A 21,613-nucleotide genomic window follows, 5' to 3' on the forward strand; every position below is an offset into this window, starting at 1 on the left:
TGGATCTCATTTCAGGGCAGGATTTGAGGAAGTCGTATCCCTGCTGGAGAGCCACATTCAGAGTCTGGTCCAGTCCCGGAAAGTATCCTGTCATAAGTGGGGCACTTTTGTGGTTCTTCTGTGGGGGATTCTGGGTTTGAGGGGATGAGGAAGTGGCTCTGGTTATTTGCTTCTGTACCAGGTCGGGAGGGTATTTGCGGGATGCGAAAGCTGTTGTCAGGTTGTTGCTGTAATGGTTCAGGGATTCCGGACTGGAGCAGATTCGCTTGCCACGAAGACCTAGGCTGTAGGGAATGGACCGTTTGATGTGGAATGGGTGGCAGCTGTCATAATGGAGGTACTGTTGCTTGTTGGTGGGTTTGATGTGGACGGACGTGTGAAGTTGGCCATTGGACAGGTGGAGGTCAACGACAAGGAAAGTGGCATGGGATTTGGAGTAGGACCAGGTGAATCTGATGGCACCAAAGGGGTTGAGGTTGGAGAGGAAATTCTGGAGTTCTTCTTCACTGTGAGTCCACATCATGAAGATGTCATCAATAAATCTGTACCAAACTTTGGGTTGGCAGGCCTGGGTAACCAAGAAGGCTTCCTCTAAGCGACCCATGAATAGGTTGGCGTACGAGGGGGCCATCCTGGTACCCATGGCTGTTCCCTTTAATTGTTGGTATGCCTGGCCTTCAAAAGTGAAGAAGTTGTGGGTCAGGATGAAGCTGGCTAAGGTGATGAGGAAAGAGGTTTTAGGTAGGGTGGTAGGTGATCGGCGTGAAAGGAAATGCTCCAACGCAGCGAGGCCCTGGACGTGCGGAATATTTGTGTATAAGGAAGTGGCATCAATGGTTACAAGGATGGTGTCCGGGGGTAACACATTGGGTAAGGATTCCAGGCGTTCGAGAAAGTGGTTGGTGTCTTTGATGAAGGATGGGAGACTGCATGTAATGGGTTGAAGGTGTTGATCTACGTAGGAAGAGATACGTTCTGTGGGGGCTTGGTAACCAGCCACAAACCTTCATCAAAGACACCAACCACTTTCTCGCATGCCTGAAATCCTTACCCAATGTGTTACCCCCGGAAACCATCCTTGTAACCATTGATGCCACTTCCTTATACACAAATATTCCGCACGTCCAGGGCCTCGCTGCGATGGAGCATTTCCTTTCACGCCGATCACCTACCACCCTACCTAAAACCTCTTTCCTCATCACCTTAGCCAGCTTCATCCTGACCCACAACTTCTTCACTTTTGAAGGCCAGACATACCAACAATTAAAGGGAACAGCCATGGGTACCAGGATGGCCCCCTCGTATGCCAACCTATTCATGGGTCACTTAGAGGAAGCCTTCTTGGTTACCCAGGCCTGCCAACCCAAAGTTTGGTACAGATTTATTGATGACATCTTCATGATCTGGACTCACAGTGAAGAAGAACTCCAGAATTTCCTCTCCAACCTCAACCCCTTTGGTGCCATCAGATTCACCTGGTCCTACTCCAAATCCCATGCCACTTTCCTTGTCGTTGACCTCCACCTGTCCAATGGCCAGCTTCACATGTCCGTCCACATCAAACCCACCAACAAGCAACAGTACCTCCATTATGACAGCTGCCACCCATTCCACATCAAACGGTCCCTTCCCTACAGCCTAGGTCTTCGTGGCAAGCGAATCTGCTCCAGTCCGGAATCCCTGAACCATTACACCAACAACCTAACAACAGCTTTCGCATCCCGCAAATACCCTCCCGACCTGGTACAGAAGCAAATAACCAGAGCCACTTCCTCATCCCCTCAAACCCAGAATCCCCCACAGAAGAACCACAAAAGTGCCCCACTTATGACAGGATACTTTCCGGGACTGGACCAGACTCTGAATGTGGCTCTCCAGCAGGGATACGACTTCCTCAAATCCTGCCCTGAAATGAGATCCATCCTTCATGAAATACTCCCCACTCCACCAAGAGTGTCTTTCCGCCATCCACCTAACCTTCGTAACCTGTTAGTTCATCCCTATGAAATCCCCAAACCACCTTCCCTACCTCTGGCTTCTATCCTTGTAACCGCCCCCAGTGTAAAACCTGTCCCATGCACCCTCCCACCACCACGTACTCCAGTCCGGTAACCCGGAAGGTGTACACGATCAAAGGCAGAGCCACATGTGAAAGCACCCACGTGATCTACCAACTGACCTGCCTACACTGTGATGCATTCTATGTGGGAATGACCAGCAACAAACTGTCCATTCGCATGAATGGACACAGGTAGACAGTGTTTGTTGGTAATGAGGATCACCCTGTGGCTAAACATGCCTTGGTGCAGGGCCAGCACATCTTGGCACAGTGTTACACCGTCCGGGTTATCTGGATGCTTCCCACCAACACCAACCTATCCGAACTCCGGAGATGGGAACTTGCTCTTCAATATACCCTCTCTTCCCGTTACCCACCAGGCCTCAATCTCCGCTAATTTCAAGTTGCCGCCACTCGTACCTCATCTGTCATTCAACATCATCTTTGCCTCTGCACTTCCGCCTCGACTGACATCTCTGCCCAAACTCTTTGTCTTTAAATATGTCTGCTTGTGTCTGTATATGTGAGGATGGATATGTGTGTTTGTGTGTGTGTGTGTGTGTGTGTGTGTGTGTGTGTGTGTGTGTGTGAGAGTGTATACCCGTCCTTTTTTCCCCTATGTCACGTCTTTCCGCTCCCGGGATTGGAATGACTCCTTACCCTCTCCCTTAAAACCCACTTCCTTTCGTCTTTCCCTCTCCTTCCCTCTTTCCTGATGAGGCAACAGTTTGTCGCGAAAGCTTGAATTTTGTGTGTATGTATGTATCTGTTTGTGTTTCTATCGACCTGCCAGCGCTTTTGTATGGTAAGTCACATCATCTTTGTTTTTAAATATATTTTTCCCGTGAGGAATGTTTCCCTCTATTATATTGTATATTAAATGGCAATTACATAAAAATGGCTGCATTTATAAGCATACAATTCAGATACAGAAAGCAGGAACAAAATATAATTGAGTTTTTTCCTTCTATTTATTTATTATGTTGTGCTAATAGAAAAAATATAATAATACTGTTGTACTCACCTTAAGCTGCTGCTCAACAGCATCATAATGAGCAGCAAATTTATTTTCAATATTGGATATTTTCAAATCCTCCTCAATCTTCTTTTTCCGAAATTCAATTTCTTGTTGAGCTTTTTCTCTTTTCTTCATAAGCTGCATTGCTCTGCCAGCTTCACTCGCTGCTCCTTTGTAGTGTGCCATGATGTTTACACAACAATATCTCAGGACACTGAAAGGGTTTCAAACAATTTATAAATAGTTACAATAGTTACTCTTCCAAATACAGGTTAAATTTTGCAATAATGGGAGTTGCACAAACTTTTTTTTATAGACAACAATTGCAACTACAACCGCACAGCTTATAAAAGCAATTTATCTGCTGTACTGCAGCTGACATCAAGAAATCTTTATAATCATTATAATGTATTTTGAAAATGTTACTATATTCTGCTGTAACAGCAAAAATGACAAATATCAATTTTAATAAGATATTTATAGACCAGATGATTACTACAGATGATCAAATAGAAACATTCATACATTATATTCTCTGTAGCTTGTGTAGGATATTTGAAAACAGGTGTGTTCTCCAGTCATGCTGAAAATATGCTTCATAAAAATTAATTATAATTTAACAGAAGATGCTTGGGAGAACATTTAATCTCATCTCAAAGAAGCCAGTAGCACACTATTTGACAGCTTTCAGAAGGATGTTTTAAAAATGTATTATGAAATACATTTTTATCTAGTATCCAAAACTGTTGAATCCATTATCTGACAGTATCTAACCAACACGTGAGCCGTGTAATACAATTGATCCTGGAAACACCTTGAGCCTGTCACTTTCATATATGGCAATATTACGGTACACTGTCACATGCATTCTCTTGATGTGAATGTGGATAGCTAAAAAATTTCCTGTTTAGGAGTGAAGGGAGGGCTTACTGGTAAGTACTTCCATAGAAACAAAGTTTAGTAATGATGAAATACCTTGCTAAATGCACTCATCTGACAAGGAATTAAGAGGTACCAGAGTTTTAGTAGAACTCATTACCACAACATATTAAAATGTAAAGTTAACTGGAACATTTGGTACTGGGCATCAGCTTTGGTTCATGATATAGTGATATTCTGGCATGTATGATACAAGTGTAATTGAAAGTCACCTTTAAGGTCATTTAGGAAAAGGTATTGTTCGATGAGATGTTCTCTTGTGTTGAATTTTTTTGTCCAGAAAGATGCAGTATGTGTTATTATTTCTAACTGTACCTAGAGGTGGCCCTTGTGAACCTGTCATGGACCTTACTGTGAATTATAACAGCTTCATGTTGAATGAGGAAATGCCAAGTACTACCTTGTTGCTGCTAAAGTATGTCGTATTGTCTGATTATGAGAAGCGTCAATGGCAATGGGTTCATGTGGTGGTGTTGGGACGACAGCTTATGGAGGTCAATTCGTAAGGGTGAGGGGTGTGTGGCTTGAAAAATCATGGCTTGCAATCTGCAATCTTATTCTGTTGACCTACTTCTTCTGTTCTTGTGTTGGGTTCAGTGCAAATGAGATGGGGTTTATAGACTGGTTATCGCATTTGTTTTCTTTAAATCTAGGGCCCTGAGCTTGTAACTTACAAGAAATCTATTTGCAATAGGATTGCGGAATATATACTGTGTGTGGTGTCACCGCCAGACACCACACTTGCTAGGTGGTAGCCTTTTAAATCGGCCGCGGTCCGCTAGTACACAACGGACCCGCGTGTCGCCACTATCAGTGATTGCAGACCGAGCGCCGCCACACGGCAGGTCTAGAGAGACGTACTAGCACTCGCCCCAGTTGTACAGACGACTTAGCTAGCGATGCAACACTGACGAAGCCTCGCTTATTTGCAGAGAAGATAGTTAGAATAGCCTTCAGCTAAGTCAATGGCTACGACCTAGCAAGGCGCCACAGCAATTGATAGTTATCGTATGAAGCATGTCTCATCAAGAACGATGTATACAAATGATGGATTAAAGTTAAGTATTCCAGAAGCTACGTACTTTTCTTTATAGCATTCATTACGTATCCTGTTTCAGACCTCACGCCATCCTGCGTGAGCTTATAGCGTGCCTTTCGGTTACCCGTCACTTTGGACTGGCTGTCTTGTCAGTCCACAACACTGTGTGTGTACAGTATGCATTACCTCGAAGAAAACAATTTATTGACACATAGTCACCATGGATTCAGAAAATACCATTCTTGTGAAACACCACTAGCTCTTTAGTCAAGTGAAGTAATGAATGCTATCGACAGGAGATCTCAAATTGATTCCATATCTACATTTCTAGAAAGCTTTTGACACAATTCCTCACAAATGGCTTCTAACTGAATTGCTTGTCTATGGAGTATCATCTCTGCTGTGTGACGAATTCATGATTTCCTGTCAGAAAGTCACAGTTCGTATAACTGATGGAAAGTCATCAACTAAGACAGAAAGTTACATTCAGCCTTCCCCAAGCAAGTGTTATGGACTTCTGTTGCTCCTAATCTATATAAATGAATTAGCAGACTATGTGAGCAGTCCTTTTACATTGATAATATTCTTCTCGGGTATGCAGCCGGATCATAACGTCTTCATGACACAATATTTCCGCGGTCCAACTGGGTCAAGTAACACACATTGCCACTCCATTACCAACATCAGCAACAATAACAAACCAACCACTACTACTAATAGTGGAATAACACTTATTATATGTATGCTGTTGTGAGGAAAGCAAATGCTATTAATAAAAAGTTATACCATACAAGATGTATAAATAAAAGTTTATGAGCAGAAATATCATTTATTTAATGACATTATTTCAAAGAAAAGAGCTGTAGAACAAAAATAGTTACAACTGAAACTGCCAAGAATGAAATAAATACCTATGGCATAAATGAAGAAACATTGAAATCCCTGGCAAATCACATTTAATGATTGCTTCGTCACAGGAGTAATACACACTATACCTACCATTGAACACACTTTATATACACATATCTGTATGTATGACTTATTTTTTCTTTGTTTTAAGCTGACAGATGTGGCTTCATTGTAAAATGATCATCAGACAAATACATTACTGAAGATATGAATTGTGCAAATTTTACACTGTTTAAATTACTAATATTGACACATTAGATTCACTTCAATGGACACTACATGCAGAGCATTAAATATTACCTGACATACTTTAATATGCTGCAGTAACACCCTTCTATAACAGTGGAGATAAACAAACCACCTCAACCATTTCACTCTTTATTAGAAAATAGTTGTAACGTTTATAGATGTGAGAGTATGCTGGAGAATGACTGTACACTGACAATTATTTGTTAATGGCAGGGATGTAGCTCAAAGCATGAAGGACAAAGAAAGGACAAAGACTAAGGCTTCTAAAAACCATGAAAATAAGCAATAGAAAACATAATTTTTGAAAGAAAATTCCATCAAGAAACTGTATGAGTAGAAACTGAATGATCTGTGTGATAAAATATTAAAATTGCAATAAGCAGGCAGCTGATGGGACTCTAGGACATCAATGTCAACAAATGAACAAAACGTGAATGAACTACTGGGATGATGATATAGATGGACTGACAAAGATGATTATGGAGGCATATTAGAAATGGTTGCAGTCAGTTGGTTTATTTTTGGGGAGGGGACCAAACATCGAGGTCGTCGGTCCATCAGATTAGGGAAGGTTGGGGAAGGAAGTCAGCCGTGCCCTTTCGAAGAAACCATCTTGACATTTGCCTGGAGTGATTTAGGGAAATCACGAAAAACCTAAATCAGGATGACCCGATGCGAGTTTGAACTGTCGTCCTCCTGAATGCGTGTTCCAGCATGCTAACCACTGCGCCACCTTGCTCGGTAAATGGTTGTGGAGAAGGACAGCCAAAAATAGAGAGAGATAGAAAACACTATCTAAAGAAGCAAATGAACTGTGTTGCAAAATTAACCAATAACACTGTAATATATTCATCTTAGAAGTGGAAAACGGTGTCTATGATGTACAGGAATTTGAGTATAAAATGATAACAAACTTGGATAAAACATAAAAGATGCTACAAGAAAAGTAATATGTAAGACACAATGGCTGGACTACAACAAGAAACTCTGGACAACAGGAGACAATGTAAACAAAAATCTGTATGGAAATATACTTGAAGAAGAGGAACAGACACAACATCTACATCAAAACTCTGCAAACCACCACAAAGTGCATGGCAGAGGGTATGTCCTACAGTATCAGTTATTACATTTCTTCCCATTCCATTCACATATGGAGTATGGGAAGAACAACTAACTGAATTCCCCTGTGCATGCAGTAATTATTCTAATCTTGTCCTCATGATACATATATGAGAGATACATAGGGGGTTATAGTATATTCCTAGAGTCATTCATTTAATGCCAGTTCTTGAAACTTTGTTAGTAGACTTCCTTGGGATAGTTTACTTCTATCTTCAAGAGTCTAAGCATCACTGTAACATTCTCTCATGGGTCAAACAATTGCGTGACCAAAAGTGCTGTCCTTCTCTGTACATGTTCAATATCCCCTGTTAGTCCTATTTGATATGGGTCCCACACACTTGAGCAATATTCTAGAACCAGTCACACAAGTGATTTGTAAGCATTCTCCTTTGTAGACTGATTGCACTTCCCCAGTCTTCTACCAGTAAATCGAAGTCTATCACCTGCTTTACCCACAACTCAACCTCTGTGATAGTTCCATTTCATATCCCTAAAAAGTGTTACGCCCATGTATTTGATTGAGGTGACCTATTCCAACTGTGACTCATTTATATTATAGTCATAGCACACTACTTTTTTCATTTTTTAAGTGAACAATTTCATATTTCTGAACATTTAGAGCAAGTTGTCAATCTCTGTACCACTTTGAAATCTTATCAAGATCTGAATGAATATTTATGCAGCTTCTTTCAGACAGTACTTCATTATAGATAAATGTATCATCTGAAAAACCTCTGAGGTTACTATTTATATTGTTTGCCAAGTCATTAATATAAAATATATGAACGGGAAGGGTCCCAACACATTTCCCTGGGGTACACCAAAAGTTATTTCTACACATGATGATGACTCCCCATCCGAGATAGCTTGTTGTGTGCTCCCTACCAAAGAGTCCTCAATCCAGTCATAAATTTCACTTGATACCCCATATGATCGAACTTTTGACAATAAGTGTAGGTGTGGTACTGAATTAAATAATAATAATAATAAAAAACTTTGCCCGCACAGGCGACGAAGGCCCAATGGTACTGACCGGCTGCCATGTCATCCTCACCCCACAGGCGTCACTGGATGTGGATATGGAAGCGCATGTGGTCAGCACACCGCTCTCCTGGCCACATGTCAGTTTCTGAGACCAGAGCTACTACTTCTCAATCAAGCAGCTCCTCAGTTTGCCTCACAAGAGCTAAGTGCACCCCGTTTGCCAACAGTGCTCGGCAGACCAGATGGTCACCCATCCAAGTGCTCGCCTAGCCTGACAGTGCTTAACTTCAGTAATCTGATGGGAACCGGTGTTACCACTGCACCAAGGCTGTTGGCACTGAGTCAAATGCTTTTTGGAAATCAAGAAATTCTGCATGCACCTGACTACCTTGATGCAAAGCTTTCAGTATGTCATGTGAGAAAAGTGCAAGTTGGGTTTCACATGATTGATGTTGTCAGCATGCATTCTGCTTGGCATGGAGGAGGTCATTCTATTCAAGACACCTCATTCTAGAATGAGATTTTCACTCTGCAGTGGAGTGTGCACTGATATGAAACTTCCTGGCAGATTAAAACTGTGTGCCGGACCGAGACTCGAACTTGGGACCCTTGCCTTTCACGGGCAAGTGCTCTACCAACTGAGCTACCCAAGCACGACTCACGCCCCATCCTCACAGCTTTACTTCTGCCAGTACATCATCTCCTACCTTCCAAACTTAATAGAAGCTCTCCTGCTAACCTGCAGAACTAGCACTCCTGAAAGAAAGGATATTGCGGAGACATGGCTTAGCCACAGCCTCAGGGATGTTTCCAGAATGAGATTTTCACTCTACAGCGAAGTGTGCGCTGATATGAAACTTCCTGGCAGATTAAAACTGTGTGCCGGACCGAGACTCGAACTCAGGACTTTTGCCTTTCACGGGCAAGTGCTCTACCAATTGAGCTGCCCAAGCATGACTCACACCCTGTCCTCACAGCTTTACTTCTGCCAATACCTCGTCTCCTACCTTCTGAACTTAACAGAAGCTCTCCTACGAACCTGCAGAACTAGCACTCCTGAAAGAAAGTTAAGTTTGGAAGGTAGGAGACGAGGTACTGGCAGAAGTAAAGATGTGAGGACGGGGCGTGAGTCGTGCTTGGATAGCTCAGTTGGTAGAGCACTTGCCCGCGAAAGGCAAAGGTCCTGAGTTTGAGTCTCGGTCCGGCACATAGTTTTAATCTGCCAGGAAGTTTCATATCAGCGCACACTCCGCTGCAGAGTGCAAATCTCATTCTGGAAACATCCCCCAGGCTGTGGCTAAGCCATGTCTCCGCAATATCCTTTCTTTCAGGAGTGCTAGTTCTGCAGGTTCACAGGAGAGCTTCTGTTAAGTTTGGAAGCTAGGAGACGAGGTACTGGTAGAAGTAAAGCTGTGAGGACAGAGCTGAGTCGTGCTTGGGTAGCTGAGTCGTGCTTGGGTAGCTCAGTTGGTAGAGCACTTGCCCACAAAAAGCAAAGGTCCCAAGTTCGAGTCTCGGTCCGGCACACATTTTTAATCTGCCAGGAAGTTTCACACCTCATTCTATTTGAGCTCAGAATATGTTCTAAGCTTCTACAACAAATTGATGTAAAGGATATTGGATGGTAATTTTGTGGATCACTTCTACCACCCTTCTTGTAGACGGGTATGACCTATGCCTTTCTCCAAGAAATGTGCATGGTTTTTTTGTTCGAGGGATCTATGATAGATTATACTTAGACGAGTAGCTAACATTGCCACAAATTCAATACAGAATCTGATGGTGATTCCATTTGGTCCTTGAGCTTTATTTAATTTTTTACGACTTCAGCTGTTTCTCAACATTAATGACACTAATACTGAATTCAATGAGGATTGAATTGGAGCAATTCTCCTGGATTTTACTTTGTAAATGAATATTTGAAAACAGAGTTAAGCATTTCAGCTTTTGATTTATTGTCCTCAATTTCAGTTTCTGACTCATTCGCTAGGTCCTGGACACTAACTCAGGTGCCACTAACAGCCTTTACATACAACCAGAATTTCTTTGGGTTTTGTGAAAGATTATTTGACAATACTCAGCTACGGTCATCACTGAAGGCTTCATGCATTGCCCTCTTGACAATCAAATGTGTTTCATTCTGCATACATCTATCTATAGTCCTATGCTTTGTTTTACACCTATTTTGCAGTAATCTCTGTTTCTTTAGAAGTTTCTTTACAGTGACTATATACCATGGATGGTTCATCCCAATCTGAACTATTCTACTGGGTACACATCTATCCCGTGCATAGTCAACTATTCTCTTAGACTTGAGCCATAGTTTCTCTAATCTTGTGCTGAAAGCTTCATGTTACTCATTGAAATACTGCATGCTGATTTTTTATCTAGTTTACTGAACATCTCAGTAACCCTTTGGTAACCATTGTTGCCACAGCCACGTAACAATGATTGATACTAGTTTCGATGCGGACATCCTTGAAGAAGTCAGGTCTACTGGTTGCCATTACATCTAATATACTTCCATCATGAGTGGGGTTCCGAACTATCTGTTCTAGGTAGTTTGCACAAAAGGCATTTAGTAATGTTTCACAGGATCTATTGCCATGCCCACCACTAGCGAAACTGTAATTTTCCTAATTAATTGTTGGATGATTAAAGCGTCCACCAATGATTACAGCATGATAGGGGAAACTTACATACAAGTGAACTGATGTTTTCCCCTCTAAAGTTACTCGTTACATCAGGAGATGTGTCTGGTGGGTGACAGAAAGAGCCAATTACCAGTTTACACCCATCCCTGATATTGAGTGTTGTCCAAACAATCTCACATGTAGGTGCAATTCCTATCTCAGTGGATTAGAGTTTCTTGACTACTATGTCAAATATACCACCTCCATTTCCCATTACCCTATCCCTTTGATATACTCACAAATTTTCCCCAAAAGTCTCACTGCTATCAGTTGAAGGTTTCAACCAGCTTCACTGCTTTTCAGGAACACTTGACACACTGGCACTTTGTTGTGACTGCTTCGGCAGTTAACTACTAGGTTTTTAATACTCTGATATGGCACAGGCGTTTCTTTTGATCTTGTACTGATACATTTGGGTTTCCTACAGCTATCATTACCTGGATCTGATATGGAGGGTTCCTAATCTAAAAATTCCTTTGTGCACCCCACATGTAGATGGCTACCTCGGTAACAGCCTCTGATGTGTAGTGCACACCTGACCCATTTAGGGGGTCCTACGGTTCTCAATCCCATGGTGCAAGTCCACGAAATCACAGCCTAGCTTGTCACAGAACTTCTGAAGTCTCTGGTTCAGTCCTTAAACTCGACTCAAAACCAAGGGGCTACAATCAGTTCTGAGGACAATGCTGCAAATTGTTAGCTTTGTTGAAACTCCATGCACAAGGCTGGTCTTCTCAACCTTCTCTGCTACTCACTGGAATGATCCAAGTACAACCTTGGAGTCCAGATGATTGGCATCATTTGTTACAGCATGTACCACAATATGCAGTTGTTGCTTCCTGTTCCGTCAATGGCTGTGGCTGCCGGAACAGTCTCTTCAACACACTGAATGAAGCCCTGACTTTCTCACTGAGTGCACCTAGTGTCCTTTCCCGTCCCTTGCTGTGATTTCCCTAAGATGTGTCATCATTCACTATATGTTTGAAATGCCTATGATTAATAGACCCCTGTCCTTTTTCGTCTGCTCCCTCTTGATGCTGTACAAAACAGATTTCCCCACAAGAGGTGAAGTGAATCTCACTGGCTCTGTTTCAGTTACAGTGAAAGATAGCACCTCAAACTTGTTGGTTGGGGAGATTGGTATAACACCTTGAGCCCTTCCTGGTCCCCATCCACACTACCACTGAAATGCCACTCGCAGTCAAATGGATGAACAATGATAGATCCCGTACTTTCTGCAGAGGAGGTACCTTTGGTACTGGTACGACAGGTAGATGACTATTGGGAGCTTTTCCAACACACTGACTCACAACAGCTGCCAATAAGAAGATACCAGCAGAAAAAAGTAGGTGGCTACAATAATGCCGGTTTACAAGAAAGGACACAGAAGTAATTACAAAAATGACACGGGAATGTCTCGGCTAAATAAGGTGTATAAAATATATTCTTAAATACTAATAAGGTGACTAGCACTAACAGCTGAAAATATTTTTCTAGAAGAACAAACAGGCTTTCAGAAATTTAATTGTGCACAGACATAAACTATGTGAAAGCTTTTGATAAATTAATGCTGTAGAGATGAACTATGGGACATGATGTACAAAACAAGAATATGTCCGCCCGTAATAAAGGTAGAAGAAAGTATGTCAATAATCATCACTGCAGAAAAGGAAAAGTAAGACCAAGATAAATTTGGGAGTAAGACAAGGATGCAGTTTGTGTCCCTTTTTTAATATTTATATTGATGATGTACTGAGGCAACGGAAAAGTAAATCAAGTTTTTATACTTATGACTTCAACTAAAGGAATCATTCTACGACATACTCTTTGCTGACGATCACAGTGTGACTGTTGACACTGAGAACACACTCCAAGCAGCTCTTATATTTTATCCTTGACAGGTAAGTTGTGTAATCTATTATTCTCTTCAAAGAAAACAAAAGTTTTGGTTTTCAGGCAGCAGGAGCTAATTCCCAGCAAAATAATAATAAATGATCAGTAAACAGAACAAGTAAACATGTTCAACCTACTTAGGAAAGACTGGTTACTTATTTATGACATACATGGACATACAAAAGAAAGTAGAAATATTTAACTACATTAACAGAACAATCTATAGAGCCCTCAGAACTAAAGTAAGAAAGGACACCCTAATTACGTTCTACAAAACTATGTCACTAGCCTGTCAGCCATGACATATGCAAGAGAGTTATGGTCTGTTACAAAAAGAAATGAATAAAGTATACAAGAGATGCAACTGCTAAGAAGAGTGGTTTGGTACACACTACTCAATAGCAGGAGGAATGCTGGCGTCAAAGGAGAACTGGCAGTGAAAATGGATGGATGGATATGGTGTTATGGGCGCTCAACAGTGTAGTCTTTAGTGCCTGAACAGAAACAATAACGGACGAGTGTCACTAAAATGCAGCAAGTGCAAAAATAAGACTAAAATTAAAGGTGACAGTCTACATAGGCAGTGTGCACATCAACAGTAGCAAAGCGGAAAGCAGCATGTAAAGAGGAGAACTGCAAGAGAACTTAGGGGAAGGCATTAAAATGAAACACATAGCACATGTTTGGAACTGGCCTATTACAAGAATTAAAAGGACTGGTCAGTCACTCGGCAACACACAAAACATTCCAACCTAAAATTTTAGGGTGAAGCCCAGAAACATCACAGTACCTTAGAACTTTCTTGACACTCGCCTCGTCATCGGCTAAAATCGAGGGCAGATCCCCACTAATATTAACTTCCGCCCTGACAGAACGATATAAATCACACTCAACTAAAATGTGGCGTACAGTGATTCATACGCCACAGGCATCACACAGTGGGGGTTCCTCTCGCTGTGGTAAGAAGGCATGCGTAAGAGGACAGTGCCCTATGCGAAGACGTGTAAGGGTCACTTCGTCCCGCCTAGGTGACCAGCAGGAAGAACACCACGGCTGGATGGTGGGTTTCACCAACCGCAACTTATTTTCCCTCACCGCCAGCCATTCCTCCTCCCACAATTGCACAGACTTCCGCCGCAGCACAGAAACAACACCTTGCAAAGGAATAGAACATTGTGTCACCTCCGGTAACCTGCAGGCGTCCTTGGCAGCTCGATCAGCTTGTTCATTTCCTCGTATGTCCACATGCCCTGGCACCCAGCAACAGGACACTTGCTTGCTCTGTCATTGGAGGATGTACAGTTGGTCGTAAATCAGCTGTTCCAACTTCTCCGCTGGGTACAGGTTCTGCAGTGACTGTAATGCGCTCAGTGAGTCAGAGCAAATTAGAAAGTGTTTGCCCTGAGTACACCGTATCTGCTACAATGACTTCAGGATCGCGTGAAGTTCTGCGGAAAAAACAGTGTATTCCTGGGGAAGGCGAATCCTGATGACACATTCGGGGAACAGTACTGAGCAGCCAAGAAAATCCCCCTGTTGGGATCCATCAGTGTAGACTACTGTAAAATCATGATGCCTATCTAAAATATTAAAAAACAAAGATTTGAAAGTAAACTCTGATGTACTGTCTTTCTTAAAATTGGCCAAATCTAAAATCAGTCTGGGCCTCTGGAGGAGCCAAGGTGGATATCTGCTCCAACCTCGATGTGAAACATTAAATCTGGCCACACCCATCTCTAAAATGCAATCCTTTGCACGAATCCCATAGGGCCTTGTTGCTCGTTGCCGGTTGCAAAAAAACCTTTCAGGAGGAGGCCGAGCAACAGTGTGGTATGCAAGTGTGTATGGTGTGGATAATGTTTTATAAGCCTGGTGCACCATTAGTAGATGCCGCCAGAGGTGAAGTGGCGGTTCACCTGCCTCTGCACAGAGGCTCGGTATAGGGCTCGTTCTGAATGCCCCAGTGGCCAACCGAATCCCCTCATGGTGCACCACATCCAACAACTTTAAATAAGTGGGTCTTGCAGACCCATACACCATGCATCCATAATCAAGCCGGGACCGCACGAAGGCTCTGTAAAACCGGAGCAGACAAGTCCTGTCTGCTCCCCATGTGTGGTGACTAAGACATTTTAAAATAGACAGCGCCTTAAGAGACCGTTTTTTCAGTTCCTTAGTGTGTGGCAGCCACGTAAGCTTAGAATCAAAAGTGAGGCTCATAAACTTCACCGTGTCTTTAAAATTCAGAACGGTGTCCCGCATCCTCAACGCAGGCAAGCCAAAAATGGAACGAGAACGGTTAAAAAGAACACACACTGACTAATCAGTTGAAAACTTAAAACCACTCTTCTGTGTCCATTCATCCAAACGTTGCAGAGTGAGTTGCAACTGACGGGTTGTCGTTGCAAGGCTTGAAGAAGAGCAAAATACAGAGAAATCATCCATAAACAAGGAACACTGCACAGGACTTTTCATGACAGATGTAATATTATTAATAGCAATGGCACAGACCATCACACTTAAAACACTACCTTGAGGGACACCGTTCTCTTGTTCAAAGCAACCAGACAGTACGTCTCCGACTCGGTACCGAAAATAACGTGGCGACAGGATGGACCAAATAAAATTGGGAAGACATCCACGAAAACCCCATTTGTGGAGCTGCCTGATGATAAGATGCCTCCAAGTAGTGTCGTATGCCTTTTCAATGTCAAAAAATATTCCCAACAGGTGATGCTGGCGCAGGAAAGCCTGTTGTATAGCCGCCTCCAGGAGGGCCAGGTTATCAAAGGTGGAGAGATACCTCCTGAACCCACACTGAAAGCGACTAAGGAGTTGTCTGGATTCTAACATCCAGACAAGGTGGCGATTGACCATCCCTCAAAGGTCTTTCCCCTGCAGCTAGTGAGGGCAACACTACGGTAACTACCTGGGCATGTGCGGTCTTTCCCAGGTTTTAAAAGAGGAATTAAAATTGCTTCACGCCACGAGTCGGGGAAGTGCCCTGACATCCAAACAAGATTAAAAAGTCGGAGGAGGATTTCTTTATTTCTCCCTGTGAGGTGCCGCAGCATGCTATAGTGGATTCTATCCTGACCAGGGGATGTATCACGAGCCCCACGCAATGCAGAATCCAGTTCCCACATGGAAAATGCGCAGTTGTACTCTTCTGTATTGGGTGAGCGGAAGTCAAAACTGCTCCTCTCAGCAGCCACTCTGTGGGGCTGGAAAGCTGGATTCTGACTGGCGGTTGCAGTAATAGCTGCAAAATGGGCCGCCATAGACTGGGCAATATCTTTTGGGATCGTTTGGAGAGTACCATTCCACATTATAGCAGCCATAGGGCACCTCCCACCTCTCCCAGAAATCCTCCTGATGGTCTCCCATACAATGGAACTTCGTGCAGAACGATTAATGGTGTTCAGGAACTGCTGCCAAGACCCCTTCTTGTTCTCTCATATAATCCGACGACACTTTGCCCTCGCCACCCGAAAGGCTGCAAGGTTCTCTACAGTTGGCCGGCATTTCAACCTACACAGAGCTGCCTGCCTAGCCCCGATTGCAGAGCGGCATTCGTCGCTCCACCAAGGGACAGGCTGCCGCTTCGTTTGTCCCGTGGACTGTGGGATGGACGCTTCACTGGTGCGGTGGATCATTTCAGTAATATGATCCACCCATTCCTGGACACTGACCCGATGTTGAAACTGGGCTAGCTGACTATACAGTGCCCAGTTGGCTCTACCGAGCACCCATTGAGGCGGTTTCCTTTCCGGTTCCACTGCATGTGGCAGGTGAATCCAGATGGGGAAGTGATCGCTGCCGTGTAAGTCATCAACCAGTTCCCATTTAGTAGTGTGGGCGATGGCTGGAGAGCAAAGCGATAGATCAATGGCAGAGAGCGACCCAGTTGCAACGCAAAAATGCGTGCTTTGACCTGTATTTAGCAAATAGGCACTGGAAGACAGAAGAAGCCTCTCGATTGCTCTACCCCTGGGGCAAGTACTCACAGAGCCCCAAAGCGTATTGTGTGCATTAAAATCACCACAGAGGATGAAGGGGTGGGGGAGCTGTGTAAGAAGATCACTGAGAGCCTCTTCGTCGAGCACATCATGTGGGGGCAGGTAAAGTGAACATACTGTTAGCATGTGACGCACATGTACTAATATGTGCGTCATATGCTAACAGTATGTTTGCTTTACCTGCCCCACATGATGTGCTCAACGAAGAGGCTCTCAGTGGCAGTGAAAAGCTGAAATGAGCAGATTAAGGAATAAAAGAATAATTGGATGGACCATGCCACAAGTATGGAAGATGACAAAATATTAAAATTAATGATGAATTATCATCCACTGGGCAAAGATCCTTCAGAAGATAGGGAGAAAACGTGGAAATGTCAATCATTTCAACCAAGAGGGCATAAAAGGCAATACGTGCAGAAAGAAGAAGCAGAGGGAGAGACGGAGAACAAGGAGGAGGGCAAGAAGGAGAACAAGGGAAAAAAAAAGAAGTAGAAGCTTGCTAACTACCTGTGGGTCATTCTGACATGGGGTGATAAGATGACCATTTCTGAATTTGGTCATGTTTGGTACAAGGATACCCACTTCTTAATAATAAAACTGCCAATTATGTCACTATCCTAACTCTAATTCACTTTTGATAAATTCAGGTTTGAAGACTGAAGAGTGTGTACTTGGTCATACGTCAGGCAGCAGTTTACCTATTTTCAGAGACCTACTACTCAGTAATGAGTTGCCTTACAAACCTAATTTTTTTATGCATCTAGTATGTAGGTCACTACCTTGATATAATGTATGAAAAGTAGAATACATCATTCAGAATTCTTATGAAAAATGTTGTGGGGAAAAAAAGAAAAGAAACACTTTTTCACTCTGTGCTTTAAATTTGATTTTTTTTTAATCATAACTTTGCACAAAGAAACAGTAGAGACCTTATCTTGTGCACTGTAACTCTTCAGTCCTAGCATTAAGTATAAATAACAATGAATAGAATTTAGCATTGCAATTAGTAATTCTTATCTTCGCTTAAAGACGACTCCATCGCAAAAGAACATATTTCAAAGTCCTGGGAGAGGGTTATGTAGACTTAATTATTTTCTGAAGTGTTTACATACATGGTAGCAATCTTAGGTGCAAACAAGAATATCCTAACTAACTTCATTTACTGGCATAGAATAAAACAAAATGCTACTTACACCTGCAGTTCACATTCAAACTACAGGGCACATCCACTGAAAAATGTTCCTACAGTATTTGTGGTTGACCTGTAGGTCAGAACTGTAAACAGATCAGAGCTGAAAACAGTTAGTGTCTTTTCAGTGCAATGAACTAAAAGAGACAGTTTGGGCGCTCAAATGAAGTGAGAGACTGTGGTCGTGTGTGTGTGTGTGTGTGTGTGTGTGTGTGTGTGTGTGTGTACATTGTTCCATTAAGTTCCAGGTGTGCAGCCGCAAGAAATCTCCTTCTTCTTCTAATATTTCGGCTGTATAACGTTCAGCCATCTTCAGAGTGAGCCGCAAGACTGCCGCTCCAGTGCTCGCTTCGTCCCTTTATACTCGTGTACCGCGCGACTGCGAATTTCAATCGCAATCCGGCATCTGTGGCTGCATGCGCAGTCGTGCGGCACACGAGTATAAAGGGACGAAGCGAGCACTGGAGCGGCAGTCTTGCGGCTCACTCTGAAGATGGCTGAATGTTATACAGCCGAAATATTAGAAGAAGAAGGAGATTTCTTGCGGCTGGCTGCAGACCTGAAACTTAATGGAACAGTCTTTGCGCCGCCAAAACCTGAAGATGCACATCAAGTACCTTTGCGGGGAGGAGATGGTTTTATGTGTTCGACGACTGGATAAGCTTCGACACTTGAGAGCGAGATTACTGAGCTCTTTAAGTTTTTTACTAATGTGCCGTGACCAGGGCATAATTCCGAAGTTTGCCAGATTAGTACATTTTATAAAAACGACGTCTATGAATAAGATTTTAACAAAAGTTGGTTCTGCTATTGCTAAGGAGAGGATCCACTTTACTCGCCGAAAATTAGACCTGGTTTCTGAAGAACTTTATCGCCTGCACCTGAAGATGTCTGTGGAGATGCCCTATGATTCTTGGAATTGGATTGATGGTACAACTTGGGCCAAATCAGACTGGATTCGTGAGGTGGCCACATCCCGACAGACTGCAAAATTTAGTCGACTGAAGACAACATCGCAGCGTGAAACTGTTATTCGACGCCCTGTTATTAATATGACAGGTAGAGATTTGGACGATGCTACGATGATGGTTTTGAGTAAGGGACTGAATTTTGCACCCATACCACAGGTTCTGCCATTGCCTTCGTTTATCAGCGCCACTGAAGAAGCTGTTCGACCACTTTCCCCGGATTCAGCAGAGGAAATAAGACGTGAAACATGCCGTGCAATTATGAAGGCTCGCCCACAAAGGAGCAATATATCTGTGGCAGAGAGGGCTGCTTTACGCAAGCTTCGCCTGGATACTCAAGACGGTGGTACTCCCAGCAGATAAAGGTAATGCTACTGTTTTATTGTCTTGGGACGAATACCTTGATAAAATGTACAATTTATTGAGTGACAGCATGTACCGGAAGATCAGCAGGGATCTCACTAATCGAGTGGCGAAGAAAACTGTTTTGCTTCTGAATGATTCTCCCTATCCACCAGAAGTTGTTCAGAGATTGAAACCAAGTGGTCCAGTGCCTCCTAGACTTTATGGACTACCAAAGGTCCACAAGAAAGATGTCCCTCTACGCCCCATAGTGAGTAACATAGGCTCTCCGACCTATGACGTTGCCAAACATCTGGCATCATTGTTGAGGCCTCTCGTGGGAAAATGTACCCACCACATAAGAAACTCGGCTGACTTCATTAGTAAACTGAAATCATTGAAAATGAACCCGTCTGATATATTAGTGAGTTTTGATGTGGTGACTTTATTTACAAAGGTTCGCCTTCCAGAATCTCTACAGCTTATTGAAAGAAGTTTTGACAAAGAGATTTCAGCTTTATTTAAACATGTTCTGACCTCCACATATTTCTTATTTAACAACGAATTTTTTGAACAGACGGCCCCTCTGGTGGCCAATTTATTTATGGAGGACTTCGAGGAGAAGGCGCTTGAATCTGCTGACTTGAAACCCACGGTATTCTGGAGGTATGTTGATGACACCTTTATAGTTTTGCCCCATGGTGAAGACAACTTGCAAGACTTCTTAAAACATCTGAACTCCCTCCATGATCAAATAAAGTTCACAATGGAAATTGAAAAGGAGGGATGCCTTCCATTCTTGGATGTTTTGGTTCGGCGCAGAGAGGATGGCACTTTGGGACATGAAGTATATAGGAAGCCGATGCACACCGATCTGTATTTATGTGCAAATAGCTGCCACCATCCTGCCCAGACAATGAGTGTTCTCCGAACTTTGACCCACAGAGCTCATCTTATTTCTGACAAAAGCAGTGTGCAAGATGAACTTTCCCACTTACAAAGAGTGTTCGAAGACAATGGGTACTCTCCACAACAAATACAGAGGGCACTAAAAATGAAACCTAAAGAGGCCACAAAGAAAGCAGAAGAAGATGAAGAAACCTTTAAATCGATGGCCTTCCTGCCGTATGTGGGTAGCCTCTCATCAAAAATAGGACGCATCCTTGGTAGACACAAAGTAAAAGTGATTTTTCGTCCTCCACCCAAGACAGCTGCACTCGTGGGCTCCGTGAAAGATGATTTGCTGCTCCGAAAATCTGGAGTTTACAAAATTCCATGTGAATGTGGCCTTTCTTACATCGGACAAACAACTCGTACTGTCCAAGAAAGATGTACAGAACACCGGAGGTACACACGACTTTTACAACCTAATAAGTCGGCAGTGGCAGAGCACTGTATTGATAATGGTCACAGTATGTTGTATGACAACGTCGAAATTTTGGCAACTACATCATCCTTTTGGGACTTGATAGTGAAGGAGGCGATTGAAATTCACTTGACGACGAATTTAATTAATAGAGATAGTGGTTTCAATCTTGATAAATCATGGAATCCGGCACTTGCTGTAATAAACTCACAAAGACGTCGTCACAGTGCAGCTCACAATGATATATCGATATGCCAACACAGATCAACTGCGGAGTCATAGATACAACTCGCGCATTATGCATGTCTCTGCCGCCAACCAACGTCTCTGGCGCATTTGCATCTGTGGCCGCATGCGCAGTCGCGCGGTACATGAGTATAAAGGGACAAAGCGAGCACTGGAGCGGCAGTCTTGCGGCTCCCTCTGAAGATGGCTGAATGTTATACAGCCGAAATATTAGAAGAAGAAGGAGATTTCTTGCGGCTGCACACCCGGAACTTAATGGAACAATGTACACACACACACACACACACACACACACACACACACATGACCACAGTCTCTGGCCGCTGAAGCCATACTGCAAGCAGCAGCACATGATGGGAGAGGCAACCAGGTAGTGGGGGTAAGAAGGGAGCTGGGGTGGGAGCAGGGTAAATGTTGGGGACGGTAAAGTGATGCTTGTGGGAGCATACAGGGATGAGGTGGAGAGAGGTTAGGGCAGCTACATGCAGCCAGGAGGTTTGGCGGAGGGCAGGGTGTTGGGTAACAGAAGGGAAGTAAAAAAACTGAGTGCATTGGTGGAACAGGACTGCAGCAAC

General features: G+C 43.2%; 1 protein-coding gene across 2 annotated transcripts in view; it reads right to left on the minus strand.

The window, feature by feature from the left end:
- The window catches only part of LOC124796306 (protein FAM50 homolog), a 125,120-nt gene that overhangs the window by 96,224 nt on the left and 7,283 nt on the right, over nucleotides 1–21,613 (minus strand). For both annotated transcript variants that reach the window (XR_007016742.1, XM_047260432.1), the window contains exon 2: nucleotides 3,084–3,291. Coding sequence is in view for 1 of the 2 variants with exons in the window: in XM_047260432.1 (XP_047116388.1) it covers nucleotides 3,084–3,263 (180 nt within the window). In the remaining variant the exon portion in view is untranslated. The remainder of the gene's footprint in view (nucleotides 1–3,083; nucleotides 3,292–21,613) is intronic.

The sequence above is a fragment of the Schistocerca piceifrons genome, chromosome 4 (genome assembly GCF_021461385.2).
Source record: "Schistocerca piceifrons isolate TAMUIC-IGC-003096 chromosome 4, iqSchPice1.1, whole genome shotgun sequence".
Taxonomy (NCBI): Eukaryota; Metazoa; Arthropoda; class Insecta; order Orthoptera; family Acrididae; genus Schistocerca; species Schistocerca piceifrons.